This window comes from Lissotriton vulgaris, chromosome 7, assembly GCF_964263255.1.
Source record: "Lissotriton vulgaris chromosome 7, aLisVul1.2, whole genome shotgun sequence".
Taxonomy (NCBI): Eukaryota; Metazoa; Chordata; class Amphibia; order Caudata; family Salamandridae; genus Lissotriton; species Lissotriton vulgaris.
This window is the reverse complement of record NC_141695.1, coordinates 123850179-123862193: the sequence shown is the minus strand read 5'-3', so window position 1 is coordinate 123862193 and position 12015 is coordinate 123850179. Positions and strand designations below refer to the sequence as shown.

Here is a 12015-nt window from a genome sequence, read left to right as displayed (position 1 = left end):
TATATGCACGAACTCAGAAGGCAAAGCCACTTGTTTTGGGCCTACTTTACTGGCCTACGTGAAGGCAAGATTGAAATGCAGACAGGTTTGAGAATTTCAGAACCACACAGTATCACTCAGCACCAATAGAGCATCACGTTAGCATAACCTGAGCATCACTGCAGCATCAGCAAGCACCACCGCAGCACCAATGCATCAGTTCAGCCCTACTTCAGCACCATGTCAACATAAGCGAAGCACCTCTTCAGCACCAGTCAGCATCACTCAGCACCACTTAAGAAGTACCACCGCAGCGCCACCTGAGTGCCACTCAGTGGCACCTGAGGGCCAACACAACACCAGTACAACACCACCTCAATATTATTTAGCCACAGCGCAGCACCACCTTAGCACCAGCGCAGCACTACCCCAGCACTAGCACAGCACCATCTTACTACCAAAACAGTGCTAGCTCAGCATCAGTGCTGCACCACCAGCTGAGCACCAGCGCCGCATCACTCAGCACCATCTCAGCACCGGCATTTCTTCAGCATCACTCAACACCACCACAGCACCACCTCAGTATCACTCAGCACCACCTGAGCTCCATCCCAGCATTACCCACGCACCACCAAAGCATCATTCAGCATCACCTCAGCACCATTCAGCACTAGCACAGAATCACCACCTCAGCATGACTCAGCACCACCTAAGCAAAAGCACAGCACCTATTTAGCACCACAGTATCAGCACAGCACCACACCTACATCAGGGCAACACTACCGCAGCATCAGAACAACACCACCTCAGCACCATTCAGCACCAGCACAGCATCGACTCAGCATGACTCAGCATCAGCAAAAGCACAGCACCACTCTAGCACCACAGTATCAGCATAGCGCCACCCCTACATCAGTACAACACTACTGCAGCAACAGAACAGCACCACTTCAGCACCAGTCATTGTCACTCATCACCACTAGAACAGCACCACTGCAGCACCACCCGATCATCCCTCCTCAGCACCTGAGCACCACCTCCGTATCACTCAACACCAGCAGAGAGTCTCTTTAGCATTGCCTGAGCATTACTGCAGCATCAGCAAGCACCACAGCAGCACCAATGCATCTGTACAGCCCTACCTCAGCACAACGTCAGCATAAGCGCAGCACCACTTCAGCACCAGTCAGCGTCACTCAGTACCACATAAGCAGGAGCATTGCAGCGCCACCTGAACACCACTGAGAGGCACCTAATCACTAATACAACACCAGTACAACAGCACCTCAACATTATTTAGCCACAGCGCAGCACCACATTAGCACCAGCGCTGCAGCGCAGAGCTACCTCAGCACTAGCACAGCACCAGTGAAGCACCATCTGACTAGCAAAACAGCGCTACCTCAGCATCAGTGCAGCACAACCACCTCAGTACCAGCACAGCATCACTCAGCACCATCTCAGCAGCGGCATTTCTTCAGCATCACTCAACACCACCACAGCACCACCTCAGCATCACCTGAGCACCATCAGAGCATTACCGAAGCACCACCAAAGCATCATTCAGCACCACCTGAGCTCCACCTCTGCACAAGTAAACCACCACCTTAGGACTAGGGGTGGGCGTAGTTTGCGAAGTAGCGCTACGTGAAGCTATACGAAGTGCACTTCGCACTATGCGAACTTCACGTAGCACTACGCGAGCTGCGTAGTAGCATGTTCGCACTGTGCAAGAAGCATTTTCAATGATTGCACAGTGCGAACAAGCATCTGGCACTGTGCAATCATTGAAAACAGTCTCTTGCACAGTGCGAGCTGTAGTTTTCTGCCGCTCAAGTAGATTTTTACTCGAGCAGAAGCTTTCTCAACGCGAACTGGTAGTTTCTCATTGCGAGCGGTCGCGAGCATGCATGACCACTCGCATTGAGAAACCTGACATCCCCACGTTGAGAGTCTCGCTGGTATGTCATTTTGCTTGCTCGTGGTCGCGAACATGACATTGAGGACCGAGAACAAGCAAAAAATGACCGCTGCACTATGCTACGCGTGTTCGCACTGTGCTACGTGCAGCTCCCGTAGTGCGAAGTTTCGCAAACTTCACAAACTAAGCGAGGGTAGCGTAGTGCTTCACCCAGGGTTACTTAGGACTACTTCAGTTTAACTCAGCATGACCTGAGCATGAGCGCAGCATCAACTCAGCACCAGTGCAGCACCACCTCAGCACGGCACCAGTGCAGCACCACCTCACTACCAGTGCAGAACTACCTCAGCATCAGAGCAGCACAACCACCTAAGTGTCAGTGCAGCACCACCACCTTAGCATCAGCATAACACTAGCACAGCAACACTCAGCACCACCACAGCATCGCTCACCACCAGTGCAGAATCTCCTTAGCATCACACAACAACACCACCAGAGCACCACCTTCGCATCATTGCACCACCACCAGCAAAGCACTAACTAAGCACCAGTGCAGCCCCATCACAGCATCAGCACAGTACCACGTCAACACAAATGCAGCGCCACTTTAGCATTAGTGCAGCAACAGCACAGCACCAACTCAGCATCACTCAGCACCACCTCAGCATCACTCAGCACCACCTCAGTATCACTCAGCACCACCTCCGCACAACCACACCACTACATCAACACCATGTCAGTATAAGTCAGCATCACCTGAGCATCAGCACAGCATCACCTCAGCACCAGAACAGACAAACTAGAAGAAATTGTATATGCTAATTCTTTTTTAATAGGGTTGTTTAGTAGTACATAATGTTTACTTGGTTATATATAAGGTAACAAAAATGTTTATCACACTTTATTATAACTTTTCAACATGCTGCACAGCAGCCACGCTGCTCTGCATCGTAGCTTAAAGACAATGGCAAAGCCAATAGCTATGGCTAGAAACAATTCTAATGTCTCAAAGGTGAGACCTATTGAATATGCCAATGCTTGTTTTCTGCTGTGATCGTAGTTAAAATGTGAGAAAGTTTTCCTAACATTTTCCCTGAAAAAGCTGCATTTTCCAATACTACAAATGAGACTTTGGTGCCACAGCTGTCAATATCAAATTCAGACCAGTCATGGGGGCATCCACTCCTGCCCACGTCGCACTCCAGGGCCCAGATTCACTCAAGGGCATAGATGTGGGGTGTAGGGGTGTTTGGTGTTTTACTCCCTTCTAATATGTAATTTCTGATAAATAGTTGCGTACATGTGCATTCAGTCTGGTATGGTGAGATGTCTGTGGGATTTCACCAGATGATTTTACATACACAGACATAAACACACACACTCTCTCTCCTATCTGGATTGGAAGTCCCCCCAAAATGTTGGTTATTTATTAACATATTATGTTTTCTCGCACTTGGTACTCTTTCCAACACCACTCCTCTCCCTTTTTACTGTCACTTACGCCCTCTCATGCACCCTGCTTGTGATGTATTTTAGCATTATATGACAGCGTGATTGTTGGAAAATATGAAGCTCACCCCCCCCCCCCCAAAATCTTAATGACCAAGCTTCTCCCCTGCAGTCAAGGGGCATCATTTACAATATTATGAAGCACAGCAGCGCAGGAAGCCTGCCTGCTGTGCTGCCTTGTGTCATAAGAAAAGGGAAGAAATGTGCTGTATATAAGAGATAAAGTGCACTCCTGTCTTTTTCCCCTTTGCTGGTGCAAAATGGCTACCATGCACCAATGCAGACACCTATGCTCCATGGTGCAAGGGTATCTATGTTGTGCAGGTGGTGTTTTTGTGCAGGAAGAGATACCTTCCTGCATAAAAACAATCATGAGAGGTGTTTTCTTATTTCTATCTATGCTGCAGAGAGCGGCACACAAAGAAAAAGGAAAAACGAAGAGAAAGGATGGTATTTCTCCTTGTTGCACCTCCCCTATGCCTCTCCTGGCGAGGCATACGAATTTGATGCATCCAAGGTTTACGAAACCTTTTAAATCTGGGAAAGCATCAGGTACATGGATGTTGCATTGGAACATCCACTGCAACACTCATGGAATGCAGAGTCATGCGGGAAATGGGGCCATATGTACAAGGCCATGAAAAGTCATGCAGTGTGTCTTTACGTGGCCTTGTAATTATGGGCGGCCTCACTGTGCCGCCGTAGCGCAAAAAACAGTGATACACCGGTGGCGCATTGGGCTTGTAACTTAGCCCCAAGGGTTCCACAGGTGATTGTGTGACGTAGTGCTGCATAAAGAAGCACCAAGCAGTAGCAATGGCCCAACTTTCATGTGAAAAAAAAACTTTTTACACTGAAAGTTGACCCTCGGACCTCGACCAATCCCTTCACACAATTCCCCAGTTAATGTATGCAAGGAGTGTGTTTCAGGCGCGCTGGCACCGAAACCTTGGGATTTGGTGCAAAACCAGACCTGCTATATTACCCTTTTCTCTCTTTTTCCAAAATCCTAACACCCAACAAAAGTATGGTTAAGCAGGATATGGCCATGTCATATTTGCTTAACCTAAAAGGATACATCTTCGGCGTCTGACACCTGGGCTGTTTATTATACCTAGGAATTTGTACCTCACGCATGAGGATACCATAACGCCAGATCTGCTATGAGTGACGCTGATGATGTAAACGGCAACGGCTACAAATTCTGATGCTCCTCTTTTTTATGTCCTCGGCCCATTGCGTGAAAGACATTTAATCTGAACCTTACAATTGCAATCTAGTGGCTGAGTCAGCTTTGCGCAACACCAACTAACATTAGTAATTTTCCAAATTAGATTGCTCAAGGTAACAAGGGAAAAACGGCCACTCACGTCCCCAAAAATCCTCTGTAAAACAAAGGATGCAACAAGATAAATGTTTTCCCCGAGCACAGATCAACAGTTATCAATAGTTTCAGAGAAAAAAGAAGAACCAAATCAAAATCTTTCTCTTTCACAGTTCTTTAAACAGTTCCTTTTTATTTTCTTTCTTCTTTTTTCTTCCTCTTCAAATTATCAGAAGATCGCCATTTCAATTTTCATAATTCATTCAGTTCACACAGAATGTAGCCAATAAAACAGAAACAATGCCAAAACGTGTTTCGTCACGGGAAACAATCACCAATGACTTCTTCAGGGCTACAACAGAAAAATGCAAAAGCAAATAATATATACAATTTCCTTGAAATTAATAGTATCAACCAACACCTATTGTGATAGCAAAGACACCTATTACCACCACGTCTTTAAGCAAAAAGAAAACATAAACAAGATAAGGAGGTGCAGAAGAAAGGACAGTCACTTAAAACACCGACCAATAACACAGTGAATACAAAAGAGTAAAGAAGAATTATTTTACAGTATCACTCATCATTATACCTGTAGTCACATATTAGAATGTTGGCGGAGAGTAAAGAATACCAACTACTGATAGCATTCGCCTAAAATATATAGCCACCAGTAAAATAATATACAATTAAAAGAAGACCCTATTTCCATAATTTCGCTTGGGGATCTCAAGTATATCTTTATCAGAGAAAGCTACTACCCAAAGAACACCGCTATCTTCATAGTAATAAATTCACTCACCATAAGGGAATTTCCTTCACAGGTACACCAATGTCATTCCAAGTTGTTATCTATTACTCATGTAGTACTATATCACTAGAAATAAAAGTGGATAAAGATTCAAAATATATCCAAAGACAGTATCTAAAATCCAACTAATAATACAGCTCATAATACCTGCTTAAGTTCAATTATTCTGCATGTGTGATAATCTATATCCTTCATCAATGCGCTCAATCACTAAATGAGAGAAATAGGTAGACATCATAAGTGTCTTACCACTAAAACTCATCCTTGTTATAACAACGTTCCTTTTTAGCTTTATAAACTAAACGGAGGATTCAGAACAAACTCCTTTTTCAAAATTGGGTTACCTCAGTTTGACTCCACAGATCAAGAATTTCAAAGGGAATAATAAAATTATGTCTGCAAGGAAGAGAAAAATAATTGGAAAATATAAATGTAAATATATATACATGTGTCGCCAAAAGCAAGATCACTAAAATCCAACGCTTCATCAATGCCCTAATGTGCAAAGAGGGAGAGTGTATACTCTCCCTGTTTAAAGAACTGTGAAAGAGAAAGATTTTGATTTGGTTCTTCTTTTTTCTCCGAAACTATTGATAACTGTTGATCTGTGCTCGGGGACAACATTTATCTTATATAATCTGAACCTTAGTGTCAGCGCCACTAATACCAAACTCTGACCATTCAGTTGATGTTACTACTGTTAATGCCATAGTCTGACCACTAGGTGTCACTGCTGAAAACCAGATGCTTTGCCCACTGGGTGCTGCTACAGCCAATGCCAAAGGCTAGTCATTTGGGCTCAAAGATGCCACTGCCTAGATCAGCCACCTAGAGCTATTGTTGCTATCTTCATTCACAAATGCTGCTGATGCCTGGTCCCATGCCATGGCTCGGTGGTAGTAAACAGGAGCACCTCTGCGGCCACTGGGTTGGCCCGCTCATCCACCCTAACAGTGGTGGTTTCTACTTCAGGGAAATACATTCCCTCTCGTTCTCTAGTAGGCAGGTACATTCACAGCCTCATTCTCGAAGTACCAGAGGATAACAACAGCTCCCTTCTCCAGGGGTCTAGGGTCTAAAAGGCCCCAGCGGTGTGAGTCCATTTGCCAAAGAGCCATTTCTAGCCTTCCTTCTGACACACAGAAGTGCTTTCATCGTCTGCAGTGCAACCTCCTTCCAAAACTTAGGAACACGCAATGGTAGATACTCCCATGGGGATCACTGTACTGCTTATGTAGCGCATTTCTCTATAAAAAATCCCCTAGGCGCAGGCAAACAACTCTGCCATAAGGACTGTTCATAAATCGTGGCATCTAGTTAGCCAGCCCAAGGATATAGAGTGGGATTTGCCTGCTCCATACCTGTTGGGCTGGTCACAGCCGCAGCAGTGGCTTCTCCTGCTTCTTGTACATCACGGCCAAGACCTGGAACCACCATCCCCTCCAGCTCCATACAGCCCCCTCACGGGCAGACTTCAGAAAGAGACTGAAGACCCGGCTCTTCAACGTAGACACAGTGCCCTGATACCCCTAGGGGTGAGAGTGCTGCGCTTTACAAATGCTGTTTGTTTGATTGATTGAAGGCCTGAATCCCTTTTGTTACATTTCACATGTTGGCCTAACAGCTAGGGTGGTGGACCTCCGAATCTGGGGAACCGGGTTCGAGTCTCGGCAATGACGCTGAGCATCCTGTGATTCTGGGCAAATCACTTGATCTCCCCGTGCCTTACAAAAAAATGATTGTGTCCTCATGTAACGCAACTGGTGCTATGTAAAGCGCTCTGATACACGATTCGGGTGAAGTTTGCGCTATATAAAACTTTGTAAAATAAAAAAAATTTAAAAATCTATCAGTAAATTATATCTATAATCGTCCCATCTCAGAGGATTCATCTCCGCTGCGAATTCGACCACTCACCACAATGCCTGATAGAGGTACTGTGCCTGAGAACAACCCACTGGTTCAATTGTCCAAAGGCTGACATCTCTGGAAGTCAACTAGTCCTGACTAATGGGTACAAGTCCGCTCTTGGGCCCCAGAGCATGAATCTTACATCTCACTGTGGCCTGCGGTGGCCACATGTTCCAAAAGCGTTTCAACGCGCCGACTGGGGATTCACAAGGCACTTTTATCCTACTAACATAAATTTAAATTACTCCTGATGGACCTGGAGCTGTGTTAATCAGCTAAGGATGTTGTTGCTAATCAACTGGATCCGTCCAACAACATTCAATGCAAATTACAATGTAAATAGTAAAGCACTTGAGAATTTACAACGCATTTAAAATGAAACTATGAAGGTTTAACAACGGATTCAAATTGTGTACAGAAAAAAAAGTGAAATGGTTTGCAATCCGTCAATTGGACAATCAAATCAAGAAATAGTATGATGCTCAGAATAAAATGCAGGAATGAAACAAACAGAAACAGGTATAGTTCAGCTCTAAAGAATAAATCAAAGTTGTAAATCAGAGGTCTGATCAACATAGTATGGCGTCCTAAAGTTCAAGGAAGGCAACTGTCAAGAAGAGGCTTCTTTTATAATGTAATACACAATAGATCCCAGACACGAATATATCATTGTATAAGGGTCTGAAGATTTGGACCAATCAAGTTTAAGAAAGATACAAAATTTCAATTCATATTATACAGCACTATACCACAGATTAACATAATGCAGTTGCCAAGTTCTCTCCAGACACCAGAACTGTTAGTACAAATTATGCCACTTTGTTATACATCAAGTTCTCATTAGAAGCCACCTGGGTCCCAATAGGAGAGGCCTTGGAACATGCACTATCTTTAGAGCATTGTACTATAGAGCTCTAAAGAAAGAAACATCACTCTGCACCTGCGAAAGTGACATTGCATCTCAAAAGAAGTGTTTGCAAAGTCGCTTATATACGAAACGTCTGTGTAGAGTGAGACACAAACAAAAAGATGCCCAATACTAAAAAGATGGCTGCAAGGGCAACAACCATTTTGAAATCTATCCTCACGCAAACCAATGTAAAGATAGATGCAATGAGCTTCACATGGGCTATGTATTGCTGTATTATTACTAATATACTATATTACCTCGAAACCGGTCCGGTCCTCGGATGCTAGATTCCGTTCTGGGAAGGACATGGCTTTTGTAGTTCGGACTGGACTGTTCCCATGGGGCACAGGGTCAGAGCTGATTTGCATATCGCCATTGTCTAACCCAGGGTGGTGTGGAGTGCAAAAAAACGATGGATTTGGGCCCAGATCTTTGGACTGGGGTGAGTGTGTGACATTGATCCACATTCGGTCCATCACCTGTTGTGTTTGCATATTCCGCCCTAAGTGCGCTGGGGATGCCCAGACGTGGGTCCCAGGCACTCCACACCACTGGAGTCAAGCTAGTCGGGCTGATGAGAGGTGTTACCTCGAAACCGGTTCGGTCCTCGGATGCTTGATTCCGTTCTGGGAAGGACATGGCTTTTGTAGTTCAGACTGGACTGTTCCCATGGGGCACAGGGTCAGAGCTGATTTGCATATCGCCATTGTCTAACCCAGGGTGGTGTGGAGTGCAAAAAAACGATGGATTTGGGCCCAGATCTTTGGACTGGGGTGAGTGTGTGACATTGATCCACATTCGGTCCATCACCTGTTGTGTTTGCGTATTATTACTAATATACATAAGAACCTTTCCCAACGCCATTTTGGATTTCTTTCCAGACACCTCCACCACAGTGCCCAAGGAGCTGAAGTGCTACAGCTGCATGGGGAAGGCAGTGCAAGACAAGTGTCTCCCTTCGGACGCCCTCGAGGTCTCCTGCTTCAGTGGCCACACATCTTGCTTCGATGGCAACACCACTGTCAAAGTGGGTGAGTCAGTGCTGTGTCCTGTCCATGCATGCCTCTACATCACAATTATCCAACTCCAACAAGTCATTCGATCAGGAACAAATGAAAATATGACTCAGTAAGCAGTGGCGGCTCCTTTGCTAAGGCGGAGGAGCGTCGCCCCACTGCTGCTGTGCAACAGTAAAAGAAAGGAAAAATAAAATGATAATAGCACGACATTATTGGCATTTTATTCTTCCCTGCTACGGCAGCATGAGGGCGGAGCTGCTCTGCTGACGGAGCAGGGGAGGAGTGGTGGGCACACTAAAGTGCGCATGATGCTTTGACTGGCACTCTCAGCCGGACAAACAGTCATGCACACTTTAGCATGTCCTTCATGCAGACTGCATTAAGATTATTATTATGAATTGTGATTGGTTTAAGGGAGCCAATCACAACGCTCCATTGCAGCATTGTGATTGGCTCCAAGGAGCCTGGCTGATTCCTGTTTGGCACAGGAGAGACTATGTGGGACAGAGCGGTGAGGAGGTCAGTGAATTTTTCTTTTTTTTTCCATTATACCTCCTTATTGGCTGCCCCTCCCCGGCCCACCACCCCAGATTCAGGCTCAGATTCAGGCTGTCCGCCACTGTCAGTAAGTTCTCTTTGGGTAAAGCTATTTCCTGAACTTCTAGGAAGCCAGCACCTTCTTTTAATTGAGGTATAAGGGTGATGGTGAAGAGTTCTGCTGACCGTTTTGTGTAGTTGGCATGGAGCGTGAATGAATATATTGTTGCTACGGAATGATCGTTCTTGAATTAAATTTGCAATGTTGTGATTTTGCCTTTAGGTAACTCCACAGTGTCCATACCCATCAAAAGCTGCTCCAAACGGTCCATCTGTGCCAAGGAGACCTTGAAACTGGGTGGGGCGACGTTCACTATTAAAGGTGCGTGCTGCTCCGGGGCTCTGTGCAACAAGGACCTGTCCAACATAACTCAACAAGAATCCTTCCCCGTGCTGGAGATGTACCCTGGAATTATCGAAGAAGCTAAACCAGGACATCATTCAACCGGCCACAGTGCCACACAGGCCATGGCAAATACCACCTCGAGCACCAACGTGACCCTTAGCATGACCAGGGTGAAGGCAGGAACAGTAACTTCCAACTCCCTCTACCACAAACCCACCTATGGAACAACAACACGCGCAGCAGACATAAGGGAGAGGAATTCCGCTTCCAAGGTCTTCAGCCCAGTCTGGGCACTCCTGTTTCTCGCCTCTTTCCATTTATAAGTAAAACCCATTCTTTCTGTCTACAACTTCCTCTTGCTGCATTGAGTTACCCTCCTTTGTAGTTTCTGGTAGGCTTTGTTGAAGGACAGCAGCTTCCATGCTAGTTGAGTCTGAGTGTGAATTCTGCTGATTCATAACATGTTGTGAACAATGTGAGGCCTTTGCCATCTGTCGGTGGGCATCCAGGGGTAACAAGGCAGTATCAGTGCTTGAGACTCTCACATGGTAGTCAGTACAAGCTCCCATGGCTAACTGCAGGATGAAATAAAGGTCTGAAACAAGATCATGTAAGAAAATCACATTCATAATGAGCTCATGTTGCTGGCATGCTTTGGGTTGGTGGGGGGCACTAAGGGGAAACTTGGGCAATCACTGGACCTACTAGATCAACAATTATGCCTAGATGTTTCCGTCAGGACCCCACCACACAGTCATGACCCTACAAAAGGGAGAACTTAAAGGGTTTCTTGACCAGGAGGACCCTCTTCAGCTAAACAGTGTGAATGATGGCTCATCACTTCCATGGTCACACCATGTCTCTATAGACCCATGACCCTCAGGCGGTGCACATGTTCTGGAGCTGCCTAGCTGGGATGAAAGTGCTCATGATTCCATCAATCTTTGGTTCTGGAGAAGCCTGGCTACAATGTACTGCTTGAAAGGGAAGTAAACGTATATTAGCCCCAGAGACGTGGGCTAATATACTTTTACTTCCCTTCCAAGCAGTTCATTGTTTCAAGGCTTCTCCAGAACCAAATATTGCTGCAAGCTTTGACAGGTTAGCAGAGTTTATGTTCCTGGCAAATGCCCCTCTGTGCTGCTGCAACAGTGATTAGATGAAGGACAAGGTATTGACTCAAAGATGAAACTTTTATGGAACCATGGGGAGACTGGCTAGAGGCCAGGGACGCCCAAAGTCAAAATTTCATTTGTTTTTATGTAAATCTCAGCCCTTTACAGCTGAAGGCATGTTTTTGGTTTTTGGCTTCTTGGCAGGGAAAGCAGGAGACACCACACGCTCTTGTCAGACTCTCAGATGTTTCTATTGCTAGATGATTCCTAGTACAATATTGTCAGCAGATTCAGTATGAGAAATGTATGCAAGCACAATCTTCAGAAGTTAGGTCGCGCACTATGCTCTAGCTATTTGCACAAGTTAAGTTTTATAATTTTAAACATACTGAGGATCTCATTGTGAGTGGTGGAATTCCGCTTAGAGAATTCACACTGAGGAAGGGAATCCCACCAGGGGCCAATGCATGCTGCTAGGTACTTGGGTCAGAGATTACTAGATCTGCAAATAGTGGATACTGTAACCCTGGACCCACACCCAGTCCAGTTCCTGGAGAGGCAAGCGGGGGGCTG

At 45.6% G+C, this 12015-nt stretch overlaps 1 protein-coding gene across 1 annotated transcript in view; it reads left to right on the top strand.

Moving 5' to 3' along the window:
- LOC147700978 (ly6/PLAUR domain-containing protein 3-like) overlaps nucleotides 1-10933 on the top strand; it is a 107243-nt gene extending 96310 nt beyond the window's left edge. Inside the window, exons 4-5 of the mRNA XM_086929811.1 lie at nucleotides 9247-9396; nucleotides 10205-10933. Coding sequence (XP_086785937.1) covers nucleotides 9247-9396; nucleotides 10205-10650 — 596 coding nt within the window. The 3' untranslated portion in view covers nucleotides 10651-10933. The remainder of the gene's footprint in view (nucleotides 1-9246; nucleotides 9397-10204) is intronic.
- Nucleotides 10934-12015: the final 1082 nt, after the last annotated feature.